General features: G+C 40.8%; 1 protein-coding gene across 4 annotated transcripts in view; it reads left to right on the top strand.

The window, feature by feature from the left end:
• Nucleotides 1-23,647, top strand: part of CSNK1G3 (casein kinase 1 gamma 3) — a 142,682-nt gene that overhangs the window by 63,404 nt on the left and 55,631 nt on the right. For all 4 annotated transcript variants that reach the window (XM_056537337.1, XM_056537336.1, XM_056537339.1 and 1 more), the window contains exons 3-4: nt 506-546; nt 4,205-4,274. In XM_056537337.1, coding sequence (XP_056393312.1) covers nt 506-546; nt 4,205-4,274 — 111 coding nt within the window. The remainder of the gene's footprint in view (nt 1-505; nt 547-4,204; nt 4,275-23,647) is intronic.

Raw genomic sequence — 23,647 nt, 5'->3', positions numbered from 1 at the left:
TAGTAAAAAAAAAAGTGTCCATATATTTTCCAAAAATAGACACGACACAAAATGTCACCCAGCATTTTATACTCTCGGGCACCTTCATGCTAATTTGCTTAAAAAAATAAATAAAAAATTGTGTTGTAAAATTTTTCTAAAGTGTGATTCTCTGTGATCTTTTTATTATGGGGGAAATAAGCAAAATGATATAATGCTGAGTGAGATCCATAATGCGACTATTTATTTTTTATCTTTTAAGTATTGCTGTTCAAGCTAAAATCCCAGTTTTAACAATGGCTGTTGAATTAACCAATGCCCAAAATAAGAAGGCAACCAATGTTTTAACTTTGTCATTGTGTCACTTTTTGGCAGACGTCTTGAATAGAAGGCATTAGTTGGGGCCTCATTAATGTTTTATGTGGACTTTGTATTCTGGCACGTTGTTCACTTGTTTCTCAATGCTCTGCTGTAAACCCAGGTCCTGGCAACATCTAACATTTTTATTTTTGTTCTTCTCTTCAAGGGAAAAATCTGTACACAAATGAGTATGTGGCAATTAAACTGGTAAGTTTATTTCCTTCTATTACAGAATCTTGGCATTTGAAATTCCTACAATATCAATCTCTGCTGCCTACATGTTAGAGGCACTACACATTTATCTCTGCCCTATCTACCTTGGATATTGTGCTGCAGCTGAGCCAGTATGATCCTCTCTAGTGTAGACTGCTATGGTGTCTGTAGAGGTGCACCCAAACTTAAAGAAAAACGGTCATCCTGTTCACCCACATTAAAACCAGTACACTGGGTTATGGTGCGGGTGAACAGGAGACCGATGCAGGGTCTTTGACTGATGTACATACCTTCGGTCTGGGGCCCGATCCCTCTGAAGATCCTCTTCTATCTATACTGAATTCCGAGCTAGAGGGGGGCCCGCCGGGTGAAGTCGGCATTGACCTCTGCATCCTCGGGTATAATGGCAAGGATCAGTTATCTCAAGTGCTGGTTAACGCTCCCCCAAGGTGTCCACCAATGCCTTCATGATGTTGCAGATAATTCGGCATCATTTCAAGGCCCTTGATGAAAGATGATGAAAGAATAGGGTTGTGGTTTGGCCACATTCAGCCACTCGCATGTGAGTGGGTTAACAGTTGTATAATATAGCCAGCATCTGCAAGTGGGGGCATATCCAGCTTCTGTGGAGGAGGAGTATTCTGCAAATAGATTCTCTTTAAATAATGTTTTCTAGTATATTTTCTACATGCTTTTTGAGGGTTTTAAAGATCTTTGCTTGCACTCAGCTTGCAATAGGAACTTTCTTAGTTTACATCCAAATAAATCTGTCCTTCAATCCTCCTACACACAGGTGTAGGATGATTACAGTTATTACAGATTGCCTTGTAATAAGCCCTGCACCTGTGATAATGTAAATAAACGTACAGGACATATAATAAGCCCTGCACCTGTGATAATGTAAATAAACGTACAGGACATATAATAAGCCTTGCACCTGTGATAATGTAAATAAACGTACAGGACATATAATAAGCCCTGCACCTGTGATAATGTAAATAAACGTACAGGACATATAATAAGCCCTGCACCGGTGATAATATAAATAAACATACAGGACATATAATAAGCCCTGCACCTGTGATAATGTAAATAAACATACAGGACATATAATAAGCCCTGCACCTGTGATAATGTAAATAAACGTACAGGACATATAATAAGCCCTGCACCTGTGATAATGTCAATAAACGTACAGGACATATAATAAGCCCTGCACCGGTGATAATATAAATAAACATACAGGACATATAATAAGCCCTGCACCTGTGATAATGTAAATAAACATACAGGACATATAATAAGCCCTGCACCTGTGATAATGTCAATAAACGTACAGGACATATAATAAGCCTTGCACCTGTGATAATGTCAATAAACGTACAGGACATATAATAAGCCCTGCACCTGTGATAATGTCAATAAACGTACAGGACATATAATAAGCCCTGCACCTGTGATAATGTCAATAAACGTACAGGACATATAATAAGCCTTGCACCTGTGATAATATAAATAAACGTACAGGACATATAATAAGCCCTGCACCTGTGATAATATAAATAAACGTACAGGACATATAATAAGCCCTGCACATGTGATAATGTCAATAAACGTACAGGACATATAATAAGCCCTGCACATGTGATAATGTCAATAAACATACAGGACATATAATAAGCCTTGCACCTGTGATAATATAAATAAACGTACAGAACATATAATAAACCCTGCACATGTGATAATGTAAATAAACGTACAGGACATATAATAAGCTCTGCACCTGTGATAATGTAAATAAACGTACAGGACTTATAATAAGCCCTGCACCTGTGATAATATAAATATACATACAGGACATATAATAAGCCTTGCACCTGTGATAATATATATAAACCTACAGGACATATAATAAGCCCTGCACCTGTGATAATGTAAATATACATATAGGACATATAATAAGCCCTGCACCTGTGATAATGTAAATAAACATACAGGACATATAATAAGCCCTGCACCTGTGATAATATAAATAAATGTACAGGACATATAATAAACCCTGCACATGTGATAATGTAAATAAACGTACAGGACATATAATAAGCTCTGCACCTGTGATAATGTAAATATACATACAGGACATATAATAAGCCTTGCACATGTGATAATGTCAATAAACATACAGGACATATAATAAGCCTTGCACCTGTGATAATATAAATAAACGTACAGGACATATAATAAACCCTGCACATGTGATAATGTAAATAAACGTACAGGACATATAATAAGCTCTGCACCTGTGATAATGTAAATAAACGTACAGGACATATAATAAGCCTTGCAGCTGTGATAATATATATTTAAACGTACAGGACATATAATAAGCCTTGCACCTGTGATAATGTAAATATACATATAGGACATATAATAAACCCTGCACCTGTGATATAAATAAACATACAGGGCATATAATAAGCCCTGCACCTGTGATAATGTCAATAAACGTACAGGACAGATAATAAGCCTTGCACCTGTGATATAAATAAACATACAGGGCATATAATAAGCCCTGCACCTGTGATAATGTAAATAAACGTACAGGACATATAATAAGCCCTGCACCTGTGATAATGTAAATAAACGTACAGGACATATAATAAGCCTTGCAACTGTGATAATATAAATAAACGTACAGGACATATAATAAGACTTGCACCTGTGATAATGTAAATAAACCTACAGGACATATAATAAGCCCTGCACCTGTGATAATGTAAATAAACATACAGGACATATAATAAGCCTTGCAACTGTGATAATATAAATAAACGTACAGGACATATAATAAACCCGGCACCTGTGATAATATAAATAAACATACAGGACATATAATAAGCCTTGCAACTGTGATAATATAAATAAACGTACAGGACATATAATAAACCCGGCACCTGTGATAATATAAATATACATACAGGACATATAATAAGCCTTGCACCTGTGATAATATAAATAAACATACAGGACATATAATAAGCCCTGCACCTGTGATAATATAAATAAACATACAGGACATATAATAAGCCCTGCACCTGTGATAATATAAATAAACGTACAGGACATATAATAAGCCCTGCACCTGTGATAATGTAAATAAACATACAGGACATATAATAAGCCCTGCACCTGTGATAATATAAATAAACGTACAGGACATATAATAAGCCCTGCACCTGTGATAATGTAAATAAACATACAGGACCTGCATATTAGGGCTCATTCACACTACGGAGATTCCGTCTGCAATGTACTCTGCTGAAATCCATCGGCCGTAGGACCATACTGATGTGTGCTTTCACTATTGATGGAATTTTAGTCTCTGCGGTGGAGACTCTGCAGTACTGCACTTCTGTAGTGTGAATAGGTGCTTAGAGGGCATTCACATGCAGCAGAATTGTTAAAGAAATATTCTGCGACTGTTCTGAACATTTGAATGGGGACTGCAGAAATCCATGCACAGGTTGCAGAAACAACCCCCATTCAGATGTATGGAACTGATTCTTATTGACAAGTTGTCTTGAAATGCTCAACCTCCTCTTCTTACATGTGTGTCACATTAATATTTAACATGTTTTTTCTCTATTCCTAGGAACCTATGAAATCCAGAGCGCCGCAGCTGCATTTGGAATACCGGTTCTACAAGCAGTTGGGGTCTGTTGGTAAGTTTTCCTGCTTCATTTCCCATTTGCCTCCTATTGCTAAACCTTGGAACATAAAAATAGATTTTGCAGTTATGTAGAAGGTAGCAAGTCGGGCAGACTTCCTTGGCAAATGAGTATATTGTCTGAGTCCTCACAAAGGCGACTCTAGCACTCTGTGCCTTATTGTACAGTTCCCACGAGTATGGTCTCTATGGTTGCTGCGTTCTGTACGTCTCTATGGATACTCCTGTCAAGGCTTCTGTAAGAAGTGGGAAATTGTTGCATGTGGCTTATTATTCTTCTTCTGTTTGTATTTTGCATCCTGAGGCTGGACTAACATAATATAATATGGACACATTTTTGCGTCTTTATTATGGTCTGGCATGACATCTGTCCATCCGGTCACCAGGCTGGCAGTCTGGACAGGACTTGTGGCATATGGACATGAAATGTGTCTGTGCTTTTGCGTGTGTAAACCCAGCCTGTGTAAACCCATGTACTAGAGATGAGCGAAGTTACAGTGATTTGATATCAACTTCTCAGCTTGGTGGTTGATGACTTTTCCTGCATAAATTAGTTCAGCTTTCAGGTGCTCCGGTGGGCTGGAAAAGGTGTATACAGTCCTAGGAGAGAGTCTCCAGCCCACCGGAGCGCCTGAACTAATTTATGCAGGCTAAAGTCAGCAACTGCCTAGCTGAGAAGTTGATATCAAATCACTGTAACTTCCCTCATCTATAGTACATGCAATGCGACCATAGACTTTAATGGTACTTTCACACGAACGCAGATTTGATGCGCAGGATTTTCTGCTGCAGATTTCAATGTAAACTAATTGGCTGAGCACAGCTCAATCAAATCTGTGTAGGATCCTGTACGTGTGAACGTACCCTAAAGGGGTATTCCGAGCTTATACATCTTATCCCCTATCCAAAGAATAGGGGATGAAATGTATGATCACAGAGGTCCCACTGCTGAAGACTCCTGCGATCTCTGTGCAGCCCCCGGTGTTCTGTATTGAGCTCTGCTTCCGAGACGGGGATGGGACATAACGGTCACGCCCCTTAGTGACTTCACGCCACGGCCCCTCCGTTCATGTCTATGGGAAGGGGCGGGACTCCCCCTCCCATAGACATAAATGGAGGGGCCGTGGCGTGACGTCACTAGGGAGCGTGACCGTGACGTCACGTACCAGTCTCGGAAGCAGCGCCCGGCACAGAATGCCGGGGCTGCACAGAGATTGCTGGGGTCCCCAGCAGCGGGACCTCTGTGATCATACATCTCATCCCCTATCCTTTGGATAGGGGATAAGATGTATAAGCTCGGAATACCCCTTTAATAAACCAAACATACACTATATACTTGTGACTGTATGTGGTCTGTTTCATGATCTTGTATGTTTTATTCAGGGCACTCAAATAAGTGTTTCACATTTAAAGGGGGGCACCATACTTATGTATCTTAGGGACAGATCACCAGTTTCTGTGTTGCGGCGTAACATGTTGTCATCTTAAAGAAATGCTGTTATCTACATTATAATCAGAGTTCTGTGAAGTTATGATCTGCTTGTACTAGTAGAGCTGTGGTGGCTGTGGTTCCTTGTAAATTTAAGGCTTTTCTACATAATACATGGTCTTACCACTTTGTTTTGAATATTACGTGGCTGGAGTCTGTTGTAGGCCGTGTTTAACATGGATGTGTCCATGGGGTAGGGGTAAAAATTTAGTTTTTTTTTTTGGATTAACCAATTGTTGGTGGGTCTATAAATGGAAGTTTAGGCTTTTATTTAACCCCTTAACAACCACGGACATAAATGTACGTCCTGGTTGGGAGGTCCTTAGCGCACCAGGGCATACGTTTACGTCCTGTGTATGACTGCGAGCGTTGGAGCAGTCTTTGTATCATACTCGGCAGGTCATGGCTGCTATCAGCAGCCGGGGACCGCCGGTAATGACAGACATCCACGATCGCGCGGATGTCCGCCATTAACCCCTCAGATTTCGTGATCAATACAGATCACGGCTTCTGCGGCAATGCACATATTAAAATAGATGATCCTGTCTCCGGCCGTCTCCTCGGGTCTTCTGCTCTGGTCTGAGATCGAGCGGACCAGAGCAGAAGACCGCCGATAGTACTGATCTGTGCTATGTCCTATGCATAGCACTGAACAGTATTAGAAATCAACTGATTGCTATTGATAGTCCCCTATGGGGACATAAAAAGTTTAAAAGAAATGTAAAAAAAAGTTGAAAAATGTACAAATAAAAAGTAAAAAAAAAGTGAAAAAACCTTCCCCCCAATAAAAATGAAAATTGTCCCCTTTTCCCATTTTACCCCCATAAAGCGTAAATTTTTTTAATTAAACGTGTGGTATCGCCACGTGCGTAAATGTCCGAACTATCAAAATATAATCTTACTGATCCCGAACGGCCTAAACGTAAAAATAAAAAAATCCAAAATGATGCTTTTTTTGTTACATTTTATTCCCCAAAAAATTTATAAAAAGTGGTCTAAAAGGTTTATCTATGCAAATGTGGTATTGATAAAAAGAAGCGGCTAACTGTGCAAAGAAAGGGGCCCTCATACCGCCCCATATACCGAAAAATGAAAATGTTATAGGTGGTCAAAATAAGGCGATTTTTATATTACTGATTTTGTAGAAAAAGTTTTTGATACTTTTATATTTTTGTACCACTTAAAAAAAATATCTAGCCATGGGTATCATTTTAATCGTATTGACCCACAGAATAAAGAACACATGTCATTTTTACTGTAAAGTGTACAGTGTAAATACAAAACCCTCCAAAATGTGCAAAATTGTGGTTTCCATTTCAATTTCTTCCCTAAAAATTTTTTTGGGGGGTTTGCCATACATTTTATGGTAAAATGAGGTTTCCTTACAAAGTACAATTGGTCCCGCAAAAACCAAGCCCTTATATGGGTCTGTAGATGGAAATATAAGAGTTATGGATTTTATAAGGCGAGGAGGAAAAAACAAAAACGCAAAAATAAAATTGGCCTGGTCCTTAAGGTCAAAATGGGCTTGGTCGTTAAGGGGGTTAAAGTGGTAGTGATTTTGCTATTTTGATGCTTCCCACCCAAAACAAGAATATTGGAGCAGCAGTAGCCAAATTTGGTTATTGTATTTTTTATTTTTTTTCTTCAAGAGCAGCCACCTTGCAGTAGGGACAACAAAGTGCAGCCATTGGTTCTTACCCTTAAATTTAGTTTCTGTCTAAAATAATAAATACAAAACTGCAGTGAAGCCAAAATGTGTAACCTGCATTTGTTGTACTGTATGTTGTCACTGGCTGGGACTGAATGGAATAGCTATTAGTAAAATAAGTGGTTAATGAGAGTAGCAGAACAGCCAATCAATGGTTTAACTTTTAAGACCTTTTTTGCGTTTAGTTTTTTCCTCCTTGCATTTTTAAGAGCCATAACTCTTATTTCCATCTACAGACCCATGTGAGGGCTTTTTTCTTTATAAGGGGCTGTATAGGGACTTTTTTTTTGCGCTGTGATCTGTAGTTTTTAACAGTACCTCTTTTATGTATGTGACTTCTTTTTGATCACTTTTTTTATTCCACTTTTTTTTTCTGTGATGTGACTTAAAATCAGCAACATTATATAATTGGGGCTTATGTGTATTTTTTAGACTCCGTCCCATAGAAGACTATTTATAGCAATGACTCTGTTGCTATTACTGTTCAATGTTATGTATTGGCATAGTACTGATCAGTAATTATGGTGATCCACTTGTATAGCCTGCCAAAAGGCAAACCATTCAAATGGTTCTCTGAAAAGAATGCCACGAAGGAACTCATCAGACCCCCGCAGTTGTGGTGCTGTGGGTCTGATGAATGTCACAAACCCCTGGTAATGCTTTAGATTCTGTGATCACGACATGTAAAGGGCTAATGGCAGGCATTAGCGTGATTGCTGATGTCCACCAATAGTGGTGGGCCCTCAGCTGCTATTAGTAACCTGAACCTGTGGTCTACGAAGCAAGCGCAGGAGCTTTATCGACCAGATGCCTCTCGGGAGGTATAAATGCCAGGCAGCTATGCCATACAGGTATGTCCTGCGTCCCCTAGAGGTTAAAGTGCTGTTCAGAATTTTTTTTTTTTTAAATAAAACAATCACCCTAAGACCTATAACTTAATGGGGTACTCGACTGAAAAACTTTTTATTTTTATTTTTTTTAAATCAACTGTTGCCAGAAAGTTAAACAGATTTGTAAATTACTTCTATTAAAAATCTTAATCCTTCCAGTACTTATAAGTTGCTGTATGATCCACAGGAAGTTATTTTTTCTTTTAGAATTTCCTTTCTGCCTGACTACAGTGCAGAGTAGGAGCAAATCCCCATAGAAAACATATCCTGCTCTGGACAGTTCCTAAAATGGACAGAGGTGTCAGCAGAGAGCACTGTAGTCAGGATGAAAGGAAAGTAAAAAAGAACAGAACTTCCTGTGGATCATAACAGCAGCTGATAAGTAATGGAAGGATTAAGATTTTTTAATAGAAGTAATCTGTTTACCTTTCTGCCATCAGTTGATTTTTAAAACAAAAAATGTTTTCCAGTGAAGTACCCCTTTTAAGTCTCACTATGGACTAAGAAGTCCTGAAAATGATTGGTCTGTGAGATTACTACTTTCTCTAGTTCTCCCCCCCCAAAAAACAGACAGCAGAAAATGTAATAAAAAAAGGAAACCAAAAAGAAATCGCTATGTGCTCAGTGTTGATGTGATCCGTGTACAGCGCGGCAGTGATGATGTGTTGTAACTCTTGCAGCCAAACACTGGAGCCGTTCACTCCTCCTGTGGTCAGGGACTGGTGTACCACGTGTACATTCGAGGCCCCTGTATGCAGTCATCACTGCTGGAATGTAAACAGTCTGGTGGGGGACCTTGGCAGCATGGTGCTGGAGTGGTGGGGGATTTAACCGAAGAGTACATTTTATTCATTTATTTACATTTACTATTGAATGCCTCCTTGTTTTCGTCATTTTTGGGTTGTTTAGCAGTTGCCTTTTTCCTCAGTTTGCTCAATGGTTGATGTATAGTTGTTATTGAGCGTCCCCTCTCCAATGAGGTGGATGTATAGATCATGGAAATAGATTTCAAGCATTGCGATGTAATGTATTCTGCGGTCAGTGGCAGACTTGATGGGATGTCCGACTCTCTAGCTTTTCAGATGCTATTAACAAGTACACCCTTAGGTACATTATCAAAATCTTGCAAGGCAAATCCACTTTACTAACTAGAGGACGAAAAGCCAATAGCCCTAAAAATATCTTTACAGGAAAAAGCATAGTAGGATGTAGGAAATATTATATATTCTCTCCCCCCCCCATCATTACTGAAGCTGCCTTATATTCTAATCTGTGGCTGTGCGTGACTGGAATGGAAGTAAATAGTGAAGAGCTATTCGAGGAGGCCACTTAGACTTCTGGTAGGGATACATTGATTGTAGTCGTGTTTTATCGCCCATCAGTTCTATGCACAATAGATGCTTTAAACCCTCTTATAAGGCACCTATAGCTCCTCTTATCCTGATTGGCCTTTTACGTCCTGTAGTGCACGATATTCATGTGCTGCCGTTCCCCCTGCCCACCTACCACTATATCGTGCATGAGCAGAGCAGACAGCATTCGATCTGTAGTGGGTGGAGGTGTCTGCTTATGCAGCTCCCAGTCTGGGGGAGGGGATGTTATAAAAGCCATCAAGTGACACAGCACTGGAGTCAGGGACATTCTTACTACTTTATGCTGCCTTCAGAGCAAGCCCGTTGACAGATTCCCTTTAAAGGGGTTGGTTGTTTATTTTTATTTTGTTTTTTATGCCCTTGAGGACACAGTCCAATGATTTTTTTTTTTTTTTTGCATTTTAGTTTTTTTTCTCCTTGCCTTTTTTTCTCCCTGCCTTTTTTTCTCCCCTTTCTGACCGCTGGGACTATACAGCTTTCTTGTATAGTCTAACAGATGGCAGAACATGAGCAGCATGGAGCAGGTAAGGAGAGCTCCGACCACCATCTTCACTCATCAGACCCCTGCAGTCACACTGTGGATTGTTCAAGGAGTATCAGAAAGCCTGCAACTGCTTTAGATGCTGTGATCAATGTTGATCACTGCATCTAAAGGGTTAAAGGCAGACGTCAGCGCTGACATGACTGATGTGAGTCATTATTGGTGCGGTCCCAGCTGATAACAGTAGCCAGGACCTGCAGTGCATGAAGCGAGCACAGGGCACCATGACGTACATTTGTTATGGGTCCTCTAAGTACTGAGGTAGGTGGTGCACATAAGAAAACAATACTGACCATGCACAGCACTTCCTCTTTTTGGGGATTGCTTAAAGGGTTACTCCACTGGCCAGCGTTCAGAAGTAAAGGTTCCGAACGCTGTTTTCACGCTTTGGGGGGCAGCCATGCCCCCTTGTGACGTCATGGTCACACACCCTCAATGCAAGTAAATTGGGGTGGGGGGGGTGACTGTCATAGGGGTGTGACCATGGTGTCATGGTGGGCGTGGCCAACCCCCGCCGCACAAAAACATTTACTTCCAAACGCTGGCCAGTGGAGTAGCCCTTTCAGCGGTCGTAGAGGTGAGCTGCCACTGATCTTTTCCGGTGCAGAGAGTGTTGGAAGCATGGCTCTGTGGTCTCCTAGTCTCTTTACATGTCAGGGGAGCTTGCTGCTCTTCTGCCTATCTATATAATGTAATGAAAAGACATTCACTATTGAAAATATAAGTTTTAATTTGTTGCCATAGGAACAAATGTCCTTCACAGCTCTTAGTTTTTTCAGTTATGTATTTACTTTAATTGTCCATTCAGAAGCACACTTTATGTTGGCCTGTAAGTCATCAACCTTTGGGAAAAGGGGTCTTTCCTCTATTTCGGCTGATATGCTACATAACTAGACTGGTGACGCTTGTGGTCTCTTCTGGCCATATTGATCTTTTCCTCTGAGGGTCCCAGAAGATCTGAGACTTCTCAAGCATTTCCTGTTTGCAGTGTCTGCTCATCCCTTTTTTTGCTGAATGATATCAACTTTGTACATTCCATTGTACATTACCATGAAGAGAACATGCAGGATGTGTGCTTGGCATAGACTGCATTGCAGTGTACATAGATCAGTCTGACTTAGAAGCTCAGGTTGTGGAAAAGTCCAATAGGTGCCGGCTTGTGTCTAGGATCAAATAAATCTAGCTGGGTGACTGAATCTGTTGTTCGGATCCCCCCCCCCCCCCCCCCCCCAAAAAAAAAAAAAAAAAAAAAAAAAAAACTTTCTTATTGACATAATGGCCCTCATTTACTAATGGAGTGTAGGTTTCTTTGTGGGTTTTAATTCCCTACAATTTATTTTCCACGGTATTTACTAAGGATTCCCTACATTTTTCCACTTTCCCTACACTATTCTTTTTACACCTGCTCTGATCTGTAGGGTTTTCCTCAGCTCAAATCCACCACATTTTATGTGGAAACCTTAGTAAATATGTTGTTTTTTGTGTGTCTGGAACACGCCCCTTTTTGGAGACCACGCCCCTTTCCCCAGAGACCACACCCCTTTTAGGGTTTTGTCAACATGGAGTTAGTCGTTTTTTTTTTCAATTCTGGCGCAATGCGACGCAATCTGGCGCGCAACCCGACAAAAAATGTCGGGTTTGCAATAGTAAATGAGGGCCAATTTGTTTTTAGTATACGTTCATATGGGAGTAAAAAAATCTTATGTAACTTTGATATTTCAAATGCTGTGGATCTTCTGCATGGAAACACACAAACACTCTGATGCTTGTATACAACATGTGGCCTTATATGTTTAAGTTGGGTTTGCTGCTTAGGATGTAAAGGAAATCAGACAGCTGTATTTCCTGCTAAGCGATGCAGCCAAGTCATAAGTATCCCTGTATGTCAATAACGGAGGGGCGGGGAGGTAAAGGCAATGACAAGGTGTGGCATACTGGCACTTGAGCAGCTTTGCCCCACCACCGTGACACTTGGCTAAGAAATATAAAGGTAAATTCATAAATCTGGTAACCACAATCCGCTCTGGGAAAAGTACAGTTTACATTTACACCCCAAGTGTACAGTCACATGTACCATGATTGCTGCGCATTTGATGCTGTGTAGATCGATGTATCTAAATTAGTGAACACAGCAGCACATATGGTACATGTGAATGTAACCTAACAGCTGAGCTATTCAATTGTGTCGGCAGCTCTACGGATAGGTTCACGTTGCTGTTGTGCTCCATCCTGTTCTGGGTCTTTTCAGCTCGTTTTTTTTCTTTCTTTTTTTTTCTGCTGATTAGCCTCAAAGTGGGTTGAAGCACAGTCGGACTCTACTGGGTCCCAACAGATCCCATTGACCTAAATGGTGCCCGTCAGGGATCTGGTAGTTTACCTGAGAAAAAAAATTTGTGCATGCACTGTCTTTCTCTCCACTAAACTTCTGTTGTTCCGATGGACTGGATGACAGAGATGTATATTAGGGGGCTAAACTGCAATGGGAAGGAGGCCTTAGCAGCCTATACAGCTGACAGATTCCTTTTATGGTGCATTCACCATTCACACACATAAGATCCACTGCTGATTTGTTGTTGTAAAATCCGCAAAAGCTACAGAGTTATGATTCAATGTGAACTTATTCTTACACACAGTATTAGATGATATGTACTTACTGTAAGTCAGTATAAGCATAGCCCACCCACCATGTATTTTCCTCACATGTTGCAGCTTGTTGTGTTTTGCTCAGTTTTATTTGAGAACAGAGCTGTGATCTGTAGCTACAGTTTAGCTGCAGTGTCTCTAGAGCAGTGTTTCCCAACCTTTTTTCGGCTCGGGGCACCCCTCGGGAAAAAAAAATTTGCGGGGCATCCCTATCGAACTTGCAGAGCAAAAAATAATAATAAAAAAAGGAAAATTACGCAATGCACAACAACCCAAATTAATCAAACTATGTGAGAGAAAAAGTGGAGTGATTTTCCCACAAAAACCAATCATATCTCAGCTTTCACGTTACCAGTGCTCGTTAGCTGAGCTGTGATTGGTTGCTTTGGGAAAATCTCTCCCCTTTTTCTCTCGATTAGTTTGATAAATCTGGGCCAATATCTATTTATCTGTGGGTATGTAGTTTACAGTGCTGCTTTATACTGCAACTCACAAATGATGTCTTCTCTGGTCAGCGTCGTTCCCTTCTCTTCTCCATCATGACCATTTCTTTCAGCCACAACTCTTCACCTTTAAACCATATAAGTTTGAAAAATGATGACCGGTTGCATCAGTTTTTTAAGAAAAAAACTTTTCACTTTTCATTCCATTATTAACGTTTCACTTGTTTGATTGAAATTCCAAGAAAAAAACTGTACAAAGTAGGGATCGACCAATATCGTTTTATTTTTATTTTATTTATTTTTTATTTTTTTTTAGGGCCGATACGATATTCTGTGGACTTCAAGGCTGATAGCCGATAACTTATACCGGAATATCGGTATAAGTTATCAGCTATTTCAGCACACACCCCTGAGCCCCTGCCTGCTTCTCTCCCCCTGCCGGTCCTTAGTCCAACCACCGCACCGCCCCCGACAGAGACAGCCGCCGCTGCCCATTGCCTCCCCCATTGCCTCCCCCATCCCCGGTTTTATAATTACCTGTTCTCGGGGTCCAAACTACTTCTGGTTCTGTGCGCACGGACGGTGACGTCGCGTTGAAGACATCACTCGTCATTGCGCAGCGTAACGGAGGACGCAGGAGCCATAAGTAGCGTGGACCCCGGGAACAGGTCATTATAAAATCTGGGATGGGGGAGGCAATGGGACAGCGGCGGTGGTGGTCTCTGGCCGGGGCAGTGCGGGGGGCGGGGCATTACGGATTATCTGCAAAGTAATTGCAGACAACGTCCAAAATCGTGAATATCGGCCAAATCGATAATCGGTCGATCCCTAGTACAAAGTCAAAAACCTTATGGTGAAAACCGGATGGAACCATACGCATATACGGTTCTGAACGGTTCTGAACGGTTCCCATTGACTCCCATGTTAAAAAAATTTATAAATACATATACAGTTTCAGTGCGTTTTTTCACCCGGACCAAAACCCATGGTAGGCTACGGTTTTGGTACGGGAAAAAAAACTGACAAAACCATACAGGATGCTAAACGGACTCAACCTGATGTATCTGTTAGCATACGGTTTTCAATGGAGAGTCAACGCATACGGTTTTCAACACTGTTCTGTATGGGAACTGTATTGCAAAAACATGATGTGAACCCAGCCTATTTGACTGGTATGTAAGGCTCCGTTCACACTGCTGTCAGAGGCTTCATCAGCAGAATCTGCATAAAGAACAGTGGTGGCGGTCGTCTTATCACAAGGAAGGATACAACCATAAAACCGGATTGTCTCTTTCATAAGTCTATGAGGTCTATTGAGCATCAGTGATATGTCATATAAAGGTACAGCAGAGAAGCATGCACCACAACGGTAGTGTGAACAGAGCCTATATATTATTTTAAAGCATCTAAACTTGGCTAAAATGAAGAAATCCAGTGAGCATATATATGGTAATATAACCTCAGAACTCCAGAAGCATGGACTCTAATGGGTATATCTATATTCAGACGATCTGGAGACTTAGGGTGGGTTCACACTACGTTTTCTCCCATACGGGAGCGCATACGGCAAGGGGGAGCTAAAACCTCGTGCTCCCGTATGCCTTCGAATGCGCTCCCGTATGTCATTCATTTCAATGAGCCGGCCGGAGTGAAACGTTCGGTCCGGTCGGCTCATTTTTGCGCAGTATGTGCTTTTACAACCGGACCTAAAACCGTGGTTGACCACAGTTTTGGGTCCGGTTGTAAAAGCGCATACGGCGCAAAAATGAGCCGACCGGACCGAACGTTTCACTCCGGCCGGCTCATTGAAATGAATGACACACGGGAGCGCATACGAAGGCATACGGGAGCGCGAGGTTTTAGCTCCCCCCTGCCGTATGCGCTCCCGTATGGGAGAAAACGTAGTGTGAACCCAGCCTTAGCTCTGCACTAGTACCACATGGGAATACCATGATCATAATAATGCCTGAAGTCAGGAGAAGTGGCTTTCACGGACACTTGTAAAATATAGTCTGCTTTTATATTCTCATTCTTTTTCTGTGTGTGCATTCTCATTATTTCAGTGGGGGATCCTACGTGTGCTTTCTTCTGCACATAATCTGAGGAAATTGGCAAGGAAATGATCTGTAATGCAGAAAAGGGCAGGAGGATTACAGGTGCTTGTTCTCATTGTGTCCGCCGGGCTTCACAAGGACATCTGTGTAGGTGCCGGAGTCATCTGGGAGCACAGTATTGTTATGGTTTCCTTTATGGTAGTACAGCTGCAACCAGTGACATGTTCATGATTACTGAATACTACTATATTACTTCAAAGGTATAGTGGCACTATTGTTATAAAGTGTCACTGGGCTGCGATACCTCTGTCACAATGGGAGACCGAAGTCCTTAGTGTGCGGGTCTGGCGGTGCTGGTAACCAGAGAGAACGAAGGCCCTAGATTTATCAAACCGTGTGAGAGAAAAAGTGGAGTGATTTTCCCCCAGCAGCCAATCACAGCTCAGCTTTCACTTTACCAGAGCTCATTAGCTGAGCTGTGATTGGTTGCTGTGGGAAAATCTCTCCACTTTTTCTCGCACACAGTTTGACAAATCTGGGCCAAAGTCACTAAATACAAATGGCATAGAAGAGACACTATTATCCGCACTCACCGCTAGGCTGCTCCCGCTTCAACTGCTCCCACAGACGGACATCACCGGTTCCAGACCTGATGCAGGGCGCTCAGAGGCGACTGCTGGCAGTTTCACGCTGTGTGTGCTGCTTCCGGCCGAGCTTTTAAGAAGCGCACACAGTGCAACACCGCCGGCAGTCGCCTCTGAGCGCCCTGCATCAGGTCTGGAACCGGTGATGTCCGTCTGTGGGAGCAGTTGAAGCGGAGTCGGCCGACTGAAGCCTAGCGGTGAGTGCGGATAACCGTGTCTCTTCTATGCTATTTGTATTTACTGATTTAAGTCTACTGAGGCAGTGTTCACATGTTGTGTTACCGCAACACTACTGCAACATGTGAACACAGCCTGGAGCCACAGTCTTATTGATATCACTTATTGTTCCTCAGACTTAATTTTTCTGGGAAAGCTCTTAACATCCCTACAACAGAACCGATTTGATTACATTTTACTATATAAACAGCTATAAATATCATCTATATATTTGCACACATGTGACTTTGATACTACACTTATGTTGCTTTCTGGAAATAAATATGAAGGGTTGGTTGCTTCAATTCGTTATTTAGAAAGCACAGACATAGGAACAATACAAAGCAAGTGGATACAGACTACTCTGAGCCAATGCTCAGCCATTTAGAGCTGCAGGAGTCTTATGAACAACCCGATGTACTGACCTCAATGAAGTACTTCTTTCCCTTTCTTACAACAAGAAGGCCCTGCACAATTCTGTTGTGGATTCGCTGCATGTCCGGACTTCCTATTGAAGCCCGTTGGGACAACGAATCTATGGCATGTGAATACACGTTTAGACACATTTGCTACCTGTTTGACTTGGGACTTGGCCTACAGGAAAATGGAGGGGCGAGATTACCAATTCCCCCAAAATGGCCACACTAGGGGAGATTTATTAAAACTTGTAGAGGAAACATTGCCCAGTTGCCCATAGCAACCAATCAGATCGCTTCTTTCATTTTGCATCGGCCTTGTTAAAAATGAAAGCAGCGATCTGATTGGTTGCTATGGGCAACTGGGCAACGTTTCCTCTGCACAGGTTTTGATAAATCTCCCCCACTGTGTGCACATTTTTGGTGTAAAAGTAAGCCAAGTAATAGAAGGTGAAAACTTTGACTAGACAGTCTAAGAATGCACCACAGTTTCCCCTTTAGTCTTTGTCTTCACAGCAATAATGAATGACAGTGCCCCAGTTCAGGATCCTCTACTTTTTAGCTAAAGTAGACAGTGGCTACAAAGGTCTGCCACTTTTTGAGGGCCTTTCATGTGCACATGCGGCCAGGTTTTGTAGGCCTCCCTTAGGCTGCATTCACACCATGTTTTTGCAATACAGTTCCCGTATATGTTTTCAACTTGAAAACTGTATGCATTGACTCTCCATTGAAAACTGTATGCATTGACTCTCCATTGAAAACTGTATGCCAAACGATGCATCCGGTTGTGCACTTTTTGCGTCTTGTACGGTCTTGACCGTTTTTTTTTTTTTTGCCCGTACCCAAAACCATAGCCTACCACGTTTTGTCTGGGTGAAATAGCGTATTGAAACCGTATACGGTTCCTTTAACATGGGAGTCAATAAGAAGCGTAGAGAACCATATGTTCGTATGGTTCCATCCAGTTTGCACAAAACGGTTTTTGAGTTTACGCATGCGCAGTGCACTAAGAATGGAATGAAAAGTTAACGTATACCTTTTAATTTAAGGGAATTTCCCAAAGCTGATAATGCCTTTTTGACTATGGCCACATGCAGCAAAAATACTCTGGATTTTCCATAGACTTATTGCATTAAAATCTGAAGCATAAAATAGCATTAAATCTTGCAGATTATGCTGCAGAAACGGTGCAAATTTATAGGCCCAGATTTATCAATCTGCTCAAAACCATAACTGTCTGGTTTTGTCCATAGCAACCAATTACAGCTCAGCTTTCATATCACCACTGCTCATTAAAATATGAAAGCTGAGCTGTGAATGGTTGTTATGAGCAACACCAGACAGTTCAGGATTTAGGTAGATTGATAAATCTGGACCAGTGTGTTTAAAATCTGCATTATTTCTGCAGTTTAATCTGAAGCATTGTGGGTTATTTAAATCTAGGGCATTTTGGGGCATGCCGTGTATTTTAAGGGGTATTCCATGAAAATAAAAAAGGATTTCACATCAACTGGCTCCAGAAAGTTAAACAGATCTGTAAATTACTTGTATTAAAAAAATCTTAATCCTTCCAGTACTTATCAGATGCTGAAGTTGAGTTATTTTCTTTCTGACCTCAGTGCTCTCTGCTGACACCTCTGTCCATGTCAGGAACTGTCCAGAGCAGGAGAGGTTTGCTATGGGGATTTGCTCCTACTCTGGACAGTTCCTGAGACAGAGAGAGATGTTATCAGAGAGCACTGTGGTCAGACTGAAAATAACTCAAGACAAATAAATGGCAGTGTTTTCCCACCAGTGTGCCTCCAGCTGTTGCAAAACTACAACTCCCTACATGCACACTGGTTAGGAAACACTGATATATGGGGATAGAAGGTAGATGAAGTATAAAGTTAATCTGCAGTAGGAGTTTCTCTTTCTGTCTCAGACAAGGACACTTAAAGGAGTACTCAGCTGGAACACATTTTTTTTTTTTTTTATCAACTGGTGCCAGAAAGATTTGTAAATTACTTATATTAAAAAATCTTAGTCCATCCTGTAGTTATCAGCTGCTGAATGCTCCAGAGGAATTTCTTTTCTGTCTGACCACAGTGCTCTCTGCTGACACCTTTGTCTATCTCTGGAACTGTCCAGAGCAGGATAGGTTTGCTATGGGGATTTGCTCCTACTCTGGACAGTTCCCAAAATGGACAGAGGTGTCAGCGGAGAGCACTGTGGTCAGACAGAAAATAAATTCAAAAAGAAAAGAACTATATATCATACAGCAGCTGATAAGTACTGGAAGGATTAAGATTTTTTAAATATAAGTAATTTATCTGTTTAAAAATCTGTTTAACTTTCCAGTTGATTAAAAAGAAAATGTTTTCCAGCAAAGTACTCTTTAAACCCACCTTGGTTCTACTCAACAAAATGTATCAATTGCCAATAGTAAGTCCTGTGCTGGAATATATAATAGACCAGAGGGGACTCCGTCTTTGTCACTAAATGATGTTGCTGAACTGGTCTGTAGTCTCTCCTCTCTAATATGGAGAGAACTGGCATGCTTGAGTATAAAATGCTCGGCAACCAGGCTTTTACTAGGCGGCAGTGGTTCAATGGTCTTTTGCGAATTGCCACCACTGAAGTAAGGTTTCTAGGTAGCTGAATGTGTGGAATTTTAAAGGATTCTAAGAACTTGAGAATATAGGGCGTTCCCGCATTGGATTATGGTATAGTGCACTGCTTTTAGTTATTTCTGGACTTAATTTATACCTTAAGGGTCTATTCACACTTACAGTATTCTGTGCAGATTTCATGCGCAGGATTTCAAGTCATTGAGTTTACATTGAAATCTGCAACAGAAAATCCTTCGCGTCAAATCTGGGCATGAAATATGCGCAGAATACTGTACGTGTCAATAGACCCTAAAGGAGTTATACAAGATTGTGTTAAGAAAGCTGAATTTTTGTATAATGACGAGATCTATAACTTGATAAGATGGTGCATCACTGTAATATGTCTTACTTTGATTGCTGTGTGTCTGGTCTCCAGAGAATGAAGGGACAGCAGTCCCCTTACTGTTAAAAGGAGTACCCCAGGGAAAAATTATTATTATTATTATTATTAATATATAATATATATAATTTATTTTTATTTTTTTAAATCAAGTTAAACAGTTTTGTAATTCATTTCAATTTTAAATATCTTAATCCTTCCAGTACTTATCAGCTGCTGTATACCACAGGGAAGATTGTATGGTGCTCTTTGCTGACACCTCTGTCTGTGTCAGGAAGTGTCCAGATTAGGAGCATATCCCCATAGGAAACCTCTCCTGCTCTGGACAGTTCCTAACACGGACAGAGGTGTCAGCAGAGAGCACTGTGGTCAGACAGAAAATAACAACTCGTCAAATGCTGTATATTACAGAGGAATTTAAGTACTGGATGAATTAAGAGGTTTTGAATAGATGTAATTTACAAATCTTAAAGAAAAAGGAAAAACCTGCTCACACCTCAAGGACAGTGGTAATAGATATTACATTTGGTAGTTTAATACAATAATTTAATGGCTGAGACCGTGCTTCAAAATATCAAATGAATAAAATGTATTAAAATATATAAAATGCATTCAAATTCCCCTCACAGGGCCCTTGTGGGAGGAATAATCCCATAGATATACTGTAAAACATAATAAAAGTATGCAAAGAACATAAATAATGGTTGTGGGATAATACTGCAATGTGACTGATAATCCGGCAATGCTATTTGGCTGATAATCCGGTCCAGCAATAACCGGATGAAAATGTCCAATAAACTGAACAAGTTGGCCACTGATGAATAAAGATAGTTATATTACCAAATTCACTGTATCCTCTCCGTCTCGCTGGTGAATAGTGTGACGAGCTGACCTGTGGGCGCTTGCAGGCGCCGTACGCAGCTGGTTCAGATGGCACTGAACCCGGTGGTTGCTGTGCAGTTGCTGCGGAGGTCTGTAAGTACAGACTAACGGTGTTCCCTCGTTGAGCTCACTTGTGTTGGTAGCGTCTGACGTCAGCGGTCGATGCAGACAATAGATGGAACACAGGATCAGCAGATGGATCAGCGGATGGATCACAGGAACGGTAGGTAAATCAGGTGGCAGCCGATGGATCACAGCATTGCAGATGGATCACAATAGCAATATTGGATCTTTTTTTGAAATATAGCTGGAACTGATGTCTGACAAATAATGGCTAAAAGTCCATATCACAGTCACACTGCATTCAGGCTAAACGAGTTTTGGGGTACTCTACACAAAGTATTCAACCCCTACCTCAGTAGCTCAGTATATTTTAATAAATTGTATTCATTTGATATTTGAAGCACAGTCTAAGCCATTAAATTATTGTATTAAACTACCAAATTTAATATATATTACTACTGTCCTTGAGGTGTGGGCAGTTTTTTCATTTTTCTTTTCAATTTGTTGTAAATCTGCACATTATTGGTGTATTTCCTAACGCACCTCGGCCAGCATATAATTGTGAGCTGCACCAGCATTTTCTACTAATTTACAAATCTGTTTAACTTTCTGGCACCAGTTGATTTGAAAAAAAAATTTCCACCGGAGTACCCCTTTAACCTGTATAGTAATTGCACCCCCCATAAATATACAATAAGGGAGATTATCCAGCACAGAATAGCATGATTGGCACACGTTTGCAGCCCCGCTTGTCCTACTATGACGCTATTTCGTTTTTTTTGTACACTATGGGAGCTGCCATCTTAACTAAGCTTTCTGTTAACAACACTTGATATGTGATCTGTCCCATTCACATGAACTGGAGACAGTACCTGGCCATTCTCTGACCTTTTCAGAAGTAATACTACAGGGAGGGGGGTACTAATCTCTGCTTTGAGTGGTGGTGGATCCAGTGTTATCATCTGCTTATAACATTTCATTCTGCTGAGAGGAAAGGCATTACTGGGAAATAATCTTTACGAAACAGGAAGTTGCAGCTTATTCTTATACCTAGTGGCCAGAATGAAAACTGCAGGATTTCTGGAATATTATTATTATTATTAATAAAATATATGGCATGCAAAATGGAAATTTGGAAAGAACAAAAGTGTGTATATAAAAAAAAAAATAATAATTGCTATGTATATAAAAACCTGATTTAAACAATTGGTAATTTTTCTAATTACCATTTAACAAGTAAAATTTATTTAGCGTTCCACTAGAATTTGTCAATTTCCACATACGTAAAAGTAACTCTGTCCCCCTCCTGCTAATCCCAGCTCTTATTTGAAAGTGGTGAAGGCATCACAATGGCGCTATTGGTGGTTGATGTGGGGATAGAAGGATCAGGCAGTCAGAATTGGACATGTGAGATACTTGTTTTGAGAGATAAGTCATCCCCAGAGGTGTCTGGCAGCAGCTTATTTTTTCCTCTGTCTATAAAGAACACATGCATGCTTAGCCTTAGAGTGTGTGGGGGGGAGGGGCTGGGTTGTTGGGGTGTGAAGAAGTTGGTTAGTTTAAAGGGATTTTCCTTAAAATGACTCTCATGATCCAGCAGCTGATCCAGCTACTGATCATATGTTTATGGCGTATCCAGTCAATATGTCATTTGAGGTATACATCTGAATACGGGCAGGAAGATATTCCGGAGTATACTGCAGCGGGGTCATTTACTTTATTAGAATTGGTTTATAAGAATGTCTACTAGTGACATTCGATTTCCCAAACATCTCTTAATTTATTGGACTCCAAGGCACAGAAGCCTCTACTTTTAAGTCTTGAAAAATAAAAGTAATATTCTCAGATATTAAACCAAAGGTAGTCACTAGTAGGCTATGTTCTGTCCATTAAAGGGGTACTCCAGTGGAAAACTTTGTTTTAACTTTCTGGCAAAAAAAAAAAAGATATGTAAATTACTTCTATTAAAAAAAATCTTAATCCTTCCAGGACTTATTAGCTGCTGAATACTACAGAGGAAATTATTTTCTTTTTGGAACACAGAGCTCTCTGCTGACATCATGACCACAGTGCTCTCTGCTGACATCTCTGTCCATTTTATGAGCTGTCCAGAGCGGCATATGTTTGCTATGGGGATTTTCTCTTACGCTAGACAGTTCATAAAATAGACAGAGATGTCAGCAGAGAGCTCTGTGTTCCAAAAAGAAAAGAATTTCCTCTTTCGTATTTAGCAGCTAATAAGTACTGGAAGGATTAAGTCTGTTTAACTTTCTGGCACCAGTTGATTAAAAAAAAAAAATTTTCCATCGGAGTACCATTGAAATAACCTATTACCTGACTTATACGTCCGGTGTAGATCCCTAGTGTTCTATGACCATAGCTTTATGTTTGGGTAAAGCCCAATGGTATGGTGTGTGTAGTCTATGGGAGCTGCCATCTTTACTAAGCTTTCTGTTAACAACACTTGATATGCGATTAGTCCCATTCAGGGACATCCTGGAGGACATCCTGACATTTGTGATCTTACCACAGGTTTTCCTCCTCAATGGCCTCAGTCCTGATGTATAACCTTGTGTCCTATGAATGTAACAGATCTCCTTCTTCCTGCTGCCGAGCATTTCAGACATGGTTAACTGAAAGGGAGTGTTGCTTCTACATTTTGACTTAAATTACATGACTTACATGTGGTGTCTCAATAACATATGCCATAGCTCAAGCATTTCAACTATTTGGCCCAGTGCCGCCTTTTTATACCAAACTACCTTTTTTCCCCCCTAAATTCTTCTGAGCTAATTTTCTTTCTTTATGTGTTTAGCTCCGAGGAACAGACATTCTTATTGCTGTGTTCCAGGCTTCTGCAGTATGTATAAGAACAGCAGCCGTCATCTTTTCCTGCTATGTACTGTAATGTATCAAACCTTCTAAGGTGTGGTCATCCTATATTACAATCCTTACACATCCGTCAGTCCAGCCGGCAAGACTTGGTTTTTTTGGGGGGGCATATAGCAATGG

Source organism: Hyla sarda, chromosome 1 (assembly GCF_029499605.1).
Source record: "Hyla sarda isolate aHylSar1 chromosome 1, aHylSar1.hap1, whole genome shotgun sequence".
Taxonomy (NCBI): domain Eukaryota; kingdom Metazoa; phylum Chordata; class Amphibia; order Anura; family Hylidae; genus Hyla; species Hyla sarda.
Note: the sequence above shows the minus strand (reverse complement) of the source record. Positions and strands in the feature narration are given on the sequence as shown.